Here is a 7254-nt window from a genome sequence, read left to right as displayed (position 1 = left end):
CCTCGACGGCTCAACAGCCTTTGTCTGGGCTTCACCATGTTGCCTTGAGCCTCCCTGCCAACTGAAAGATGAGCCGAACCGTCACAAACCAGAACCAGCACTGTAAAATGCTCCACCGCCCGAGAGGGAACCGCTCCAACACCAGAGAGGCTATTCAAGTTCTGAATGTCCATAATTCCTTGCGCCCTGCCGGATATAAGCTCTCCAGCATTACCAACCCGCCTCGAATTTCCCTCTGCCATTACTGCATCGGTGCTTTGGGAATTCCTATCTGCAATCCCCCGTCCCTTCGAATTAAATCCGGAGTGTGCCATCCTCCGTCCTTTTGCATGGAAGGCCACGTGATGCCCATGGAGCGGCATGTGGCTGGCTTCCTTTACCTGTCCTATCATACTAAACACCCGCATCCGGGGGCGTTTCTTCCATTTGAACCAGTCGCGAACATTCTTGGGCTTCCTCATTTGATAATATGTCCTTCAGCTGTCCAGTAAGTAGAGAGTGATTAGCTCCTACTCCAACATTGGCCATGTAGTCTGCTAGCTTATTGCCCTCCCTCTTTGTGTGAATGAAGGTGATAGCTCTGTTGCTTTGAAGCTTCTGTTCTATGACTTCCAGACGCGCTTCCAGCCTCCAGCTGGTGGCTACTTTCTTGGCTTGTGATCCGTTTAGGATTTTTTTTGCCATATTGATGAGGATTTGGGAGTCTCCTTCTACCTGCAAAGGATAGAGGTTTAACTCGCTAGCAAGCTGAATACCCTGCCATAATCCTTCTAATTCTGCTGAGTTGTTGGTGTCCCAGCCAATGCTTCCATGAAAGAGAGTTATGGGTGTTCCTTCATGATTTCTTATTACTCCCCCAAATCCTGCTAATCCAGGATTACCTTTTGATGCCCCATCAAAGTTAAGTTTGAAAGTGTGCTTTGGCGGGGGCTTCCATTCAGTTTGATCGTCCTTGCCTCTCATAGGGGAGTTCTGCTGATCCATGCCCTTGATGCCTCTGATCTGCCAGTTTTCTAGGATGACCTTCTCATTGTCTAGGGTAGGCCAGTCCTCCTTTTTCCAGGATCTTATCATCAGAGTTTCTTGGATATTTTTACAGAGCAAATGCCAGATTGTGTCCATGGAGGAGCGTTGATTTTTGAAGATGCGTTTGTTTCGCTCCTTCCAGATACTCCATAAGATAAGCCCAGGAATCAATCGCCATAGATGATTGAGGAGGTTGCTCTTATACGGGTCCTTTTGCCATTGTCGTATGGAGTTCGTGATTTCAACTTCAAGTCTGCATCGTTTTTGGCAGCGAAAGCTTGCTTTCTCCCATAATTGGTTGGCTAGAGGACACGAGTCCAACAAGTGTTGGAGCGTTTCCTCATGGGCGCAGCAGTTAACGCATATGGAGGGTCCATGGAAATCTCTTCTACGAAGCTTATCCCAAGTTAGGATTCTCTGATGCCCTACTAACCAGAGAAAGTGACATATCTTTGGCCATGAGCCTGAGTTCCAAATTTGGCCCCAAATTGGGTCTTGAGGAACATCATCATTGCACATAATTTTATAGGCTTCAGCTGTGGTGAACGTTCCTTTAGGTAAATATCCCCATCTTAATATATCCTCCCTTTCGTCATGTCTGATTTTCCTTTTGCTGAGTTCAATTTCCAGTGCTGTGGATGACTGGCGATTTACATTTGAGAGGATTTGATTGCCTGGCTTCCAGATTCTGAATCCTTTCTCCATATCCTGGGTCCAAAAGTGCTTGATCTTGGTAATCTGTGTTTCTTCCTCCATATGTTGCAAAGGCTGGTTCAGGACATTGCTGAGGGTGGGCATTTGATTCCATGCATCCGTCCAGAATCTAGCTTGTTTGCCATTTTTCACCTCCCAGAAGCTGTGCTTCTGGATCATTTTGTAATGCTCCTTGGCTGCATTCCAAATTAATGAGCCCTTGTTACTTGGTTCCAATCTGATAAGCTCTTCCTGTGGTCGCTGGTTTGCATATTTTGCTGTCCATAGAGTGACCCACGGCTTTCCTGCATTGGTGAGCCAGTGCCACCAGATCTTGGCTCCCATTATGGCATTGCTGTGCTCCGGATCCCTTAATCCTAGTCCTCCTTTTGCCTTTGGCTTACAAACTGAGCTCCATTTAACTAGTGCCCATTTGCGATTGGTGGCGTTGCTCCCCCAAAGGAAATCTCTCTGAATTTTCCTTAATCTTTTTAGGACCCATTTAGGCGCTGCCAATATGGAGAAAAGGTACAACGGCATAGCTTGTAGGACTGCTTTAATGAGAATCGCCCGGCTGGCAAGGTTAAGGGTTCTGTGAGTCCATTGGATGAGTCTAGATTCAAGCTTTTCAATTAGATTACGCCAAGAGGAGTGAGAGATGGCTGAGGTTGTGAGGGGAGCTCCAAGGTACTTTGACGGGAGAGTGGCCCCAGGGAATCCCAGGATACGGACAATGGCAGATTTGACAACTGGGGGAGTATTAAAAAAGAAAATCTGCGATTTGGAGCAATTGATATTGGTCCCTGAGGCTTCTGAGAAATCAGAAAGGATAGCTTTAAAAACTGATGCTTCTTGAGCAGAAGGGTATCCATATAGCATTGTATCATCAACAAATTGCTGATGGGAGGTAGCAGGCAGGTGATGAATGGAGATACCTTTAATCTGGTGCAAGTGGAGGCTATTCTTGATGTGACGCCCCAGTCCTTCAGCCATCAAAACAAAGAGGAAGGGGGAGAGGGGGTCACCTTGCCTAATACCACGGGAGGGATAGAAAGGGCGAGAGGGGATCCCATTAATTAGGATGGAGAAGCTAGTGGAAGAGATAAGGCTCATAACCCAGCGAACCCAAGTGGGGCTGAAACCAAAAGCTGTTAATACTTTCTGAATGTAATTCCAACTGAGTTTGTCAAAAGCCTTGGAAAGATCAAGTTTGAGGAGCATACCTGCCTGCTTGGAGTTCTTGAGAGAATGAGCAATCTCATGAGTGTGGATGATTCCATCTAGAATCTGACGGCCTTCCACATACCCTGATTGTTCTGGCGAGATGAGCATTGGCAGGAGGGGCTTTAGCCTATTCGCAATGACTTTAGATATGACCTTGTATATGACATTGCAAAGGGCTATGGGCCGAAATTTGTCCGGTTTGAGCGCATCCTCTTCTTTTGGAATTAAGGCAATGAAGGTGGTATTGAGCGAGGGAAGTAGCCAATGAGCAACTCTTGACTCCTCCACCACCTCCCAGACTTCCATCTTAATCAAATCCCAGAACCTGTGAAAGAAAGAAGTGGTAAACCCATCCGGGCCGGGAGCTTTTCCATCTTTGAACTGAGTCATGGCATTGTCTACTTCCTGCATTTGAATTGGGCTGAGGAGGATCTTATTGTGCTCTTCGGTGATAAGATTAGGTATATTTCGGGTGATTCTTTCAATTGCCGGATTTCTGTCGATGTCAGGTTCTTGGTGTACCTGTTTGAAGTGATCGAGGAGAGTATTTTCGATTTCCTCATGTTGCTCCACCTTTTCTCCTCCTGGTTTTTGAATGAAAGGAATATTATTGCCCATTCTGCGTTGCACTGTTGTTCTATGAAAAAATTTTGTATTTCTTTCTCCTTCTTTGAGCCATCTGATTCTTGATTTTTGCTTCCAGTATATCTCCTCCTGCCTTCTTCTTTCTTCAATCTGAGTGTGGATGCGCTTTTCCTGTGCGAGTGTTCTCTCGGTATGCCCGCATGTGCTTACCTCTCTTTGCAGTTCCTCCATTTGTTTTTGAAGAACATTTTGCTCCGTGAATATGTTTCCAAATGTCTCTCGATTCCATCGCTTGAGGCAGAGCTTTAAATGTTTGAGTTTCTGTTGAAACTGAAACATTTTTGAGCCGTCTTGCGGGCGGAAGGAGGTCCATGTGGTATTAACGAAGTCTCTAAGAGAGGGATGAGTGAACCAAAACTCCTCAAAACGGAAAGGCCTTCGCGTTTTATTGCCTGGGCGTTGCCATTGAAGGGCAATCGGCCAGTGATCAGAGCCAGCGTGGGGTAAGATGGCCGCCGAGAAATCCCCCCCTAAGTGGATCGAGTTATCAGAAATGAGAAAGCGATCCAGCTTTGTAGCAATTTGATGAGGACCTGCTCTGCGATTACTCCACGTAAAAGTGCCATTACAAAACTGCAAATCAATCAAGGAAGCATTATGAATGAAGGTTTTGAAGTGGATGTTTTCCTGCTCCAGCTTGTTCCTGCCTCCAATCTTTTCCTCTAAATTTGTAATCATATTATAGTCCCCTCCCGCAATCCACAGAGGGTGCTTGCGATTGGCGTTGAGAATTTCTAATGTGGAGAGGAGAGCCATCTTTTCCATTGCTTCCTGGGGGAAGTAAACATTCGAGAGGTGCCCATGAATATTAGTACCTACTATGTGGAAGATAGCCTGAATGAGATTATGTGAGGCATGGAATTCCGACAGAGTAAGGGCCTGAGGGTTCCATGCAATGGCTAATCCTCCTGAAGCACCCGAAGCATCGACAGCTACAGATTGACATCCTGACCATGCTTTGGTGAAGATTTTTTCTAAAGTAGTGCTGTTACATTTTGTTTCCTGGAAAAAACAAATTTGTGGCTTTTCTATCTTAATCATATTTTTGAGCATTCTGAGCTTTCCTGAGCCGTTGAGCCCCCTGAGGTTCCATGAGACGAGCTTCATGATTCACTAATGGGGGATGGCTTGTAGTACTTCGTAAGCTTAGCATACTTACCGGAGTCTACCAGAATCTTTCCAAGCGCTATTGTTCTTTGGAGGTCTGTTCTTCTTCCTCTTTTTTTGGAGTCTTTCGGGGTTTGGCTGAGATCCCATTGACTGCCTGGCTGAATGCCTAGCTGATTCTGATAGTAGGCCCTGGAAATGACCATTTCCAGTTTATCCAGCTGTATTTCTGGGATACTTTCATATGCTTTTTTCTTGCATGCGGCTTCTAGTTCAAGTATATCTAGACCATATAGATCTATGCTTTCCGGCTCTTCCTCCATAGGTTGCACCTGATTGTCTTCTTCCACGGGAATACTTGAATCCTGGGCGGGGCCTGAGGATCCATCAACCTCTCTTTCAATACCTTTGTTCTGTTGTTTTTCTTTATTCTCCACAATGAGGATCGGGGGTTTCTTGGAGGGGTGGGATGTGGAAGGGTGGGTTACGGGAGGAGGCTGTGAAGAGGAGGAGGGGTGGTCCGATCTTGGAGGGGGGGAGGTGTTGATCTCATCCGAGATATTAGCCAAGATGCCAAAGCTGTTTCTGACTGAATGTTCAGGACTAGTATTCGATTTGGGTTTCTTCCCAGGGGGTGGTTTTTTATGCGCTCTCTTTCGCGATGGGGCTTTGGTAAAGCCATCATTGGGCTGAGACTCAGGGGGTGAAGGGGCTTTTTCTTGAACATTCCGGGGGCAGTCTCTGAAGAGATGCCCTATGGCATGGCATTTACGGCAGCGAAACGGGACATGTTCATAGTCTAAAGGCTGAATCCACACATGATCATGATGTGAGAGACTTACCGATTCCGGCAAGGCTTTGTCCAGGCGCATGAAGACGCATAATCGGGCGTAGGATGTGAATCTTCGGAGTTTCGTTTCCTCAGCCGTTCTGATGTATTCCCCCAAACCATTTCCTATATTTTTCAGAAGATTCTCATCCCAATATTCATCTGGTAGTCCATAGAGTCTTATCCAGACTGGTGCCCATGTGAGATCCTCCTGATCTGGGTTGAATCTGGGACCCCAATCCCTTAGGTAGAGGCCTGCCGAGTTGAAGAAGTAAGGTCCTTCAACCAGTATTCTATATTTATCTTCCAGACAGAAAAAGATTGCAGTGAAGAACCCTTTTGGGCCTAACTGCAGCGTCACATCTCCCTTAGGTTTCCACTTGGCGGCTATCCAACTGTAGAGGGCTTTCTCTGTCGGCCAAAACCCTATGAACTTCCCAATAAGTGCATGGTCAGTCATGTATTGGATTCGAGCTTCTATTATTTCTCCTGGCAGTTCTATTCTGGGTCTGTCTGTGGCAATTGGTTTGCATGTGGCTGAAGAGACTTTCTGAGTTCCTTCTGAAGAGGATGGCCGTGCCGTTTCTCCATTTGCTTTATCTTTCAAGTTCTCTTTTCCTTTGCTTCCATACTGGCGTGAGAGTTCGGGATTGATCACGTTTTCATTGATTGACCCGAATCGGATTGGTCCTTCGTCATGCTGCTGTTCTTTCTGTGCGCTGGGGGAGGTTGCAGAAGCCCCCCCTGGGGGTCTCCCATGTGTCCTGCGCCCTTTCCTCCCGTGAGTTGAAAAGCCTGCGCAGGTCGTCAGGTCCTTGCTGGTTTTTTGCAGAGAGCCGTCTGTGCCGTCTGAGCACGCAGTCAAACCCTAGCCGCAGATGCCAGAGCGAGCTCCCTCGGTCCATGTAACCCCTTATTGTTATTATTACAACCCCCTTATTGTATTGTTGTGCCCATGTAGTCCCAATATTATTATTATTAAGCCCCATAGAAGCCCACTTTTGTTATTATTGTGCCCTTACATTATTATTGTTATGTCGGCTCTGATTATATTATGACCCCTTAGATTCCTATATATAGAAAGGAGGTCTTTTCATTTGTATCATCCAAGAATTGTTCATTTGTGTAATGTAAAGGAGGTTGCCCCCTCGAAGAGGCTGAATTCTAAGGCATTGATCTATCTTTTCTATCTTTTTGTGAGCTAGTTTCATAACAAGGTGATTGAATGGTAATTTATTCAAACTTTTATTACCCAATCCAAGTCATCACTATATGCTTAGGATAGGGATGGTGGAAGAATTAGATTTCAATGACTTATGGAAGCCCACGTACAATATGTAAATGTTGAGATGACCCAAAATATGAAAGAAAGTGCAATAACCATAAAGATAAGCCCTTTGAAATATTGGATTTCTTGGGATTTTTGCATGGAGGATTTGTAACGTTGTTGCTAAAAAGATAATAGTTAAATAACTAGAAACCTAGATTGAAACCCACCATGTAAAGCCTATGTTTTGAGCCATAATTTGTATGGTACGTTTAAATTCAATGAAATATGAAAAAAAATGGATGGGAAAGTGTTCATATTGTCAAATAATTAATGTCTATTGTCAAAATTGAAGACACATGCTTGGAATATCCCCAAAATTTTCCATGAACATCCTTGAAATCTCCCTTGAAAATCCTTGAAATTTGTTAGGAACATCTTTGAAATATGCTCAAAACATCTT

General features: G+C 45.1%; 1 protein-coding gene across 1 annotated transcript; it reads right to left on the bottom strand.

Moving 5' to 3' along the window:
- Positions 1-393: 393 nt before the first annotated feature.
- On the bottom strand, positions 394-4695 carry LOC149258695 (uncharacterized). Its single transcript, XM_089429263.1, has 2 exons — positions 3739-4695; positions 394-3465 (listed from the first exon to the last, which is right to left on the bottom strand). Exons 1-2 carry the CDS (start codon positions 4693-4695, stop codon positions 394-396), a joined length of 4029 nt encoding a protein of 1342 aa, XP_089285389.1.
- Positions 4696-7254: the final 2559 nt, after the last annotated feature.

This window comes from Pinus tabuliformis, chromosome 6 (assembly GCF_031772625.1).
Source record: "Pinus tabuliformis cultivar Carrire ecotype Pingquan chromosome 6, CPIR1, whole genome shotgun sequence".
Lineage (NCBI taxonomy): Eukaryota > Viridiplantae > Streptophyta > Pinopsida > Pinales > Pinaceae > Pinus > Pinus tabuliformis.
Note: the sequence above shows the minus strand (reverse complement) of the source record. Positions and strands in the feature narration are given on the sequence as shown.

What these genes read in the sequence shown, in the direction of transcription:
- LOC149258695 (XM_089429263.1), bottom strand. Translation starts at nt 4,695, where the DNA reads ATGAAGCTCGTCTCATGGAACCTCAGGGGGCTCAACGGCTCAGGAAAG. An exon ending in TGGAGGAACTGCAAAGAGAG is followed by an intron (nt 3,466 to 3,738) that starts GTAAGCACATGC and finishes CACTTCAAACAG; the next exon opens with GTACACCAAGAACCTGACAT.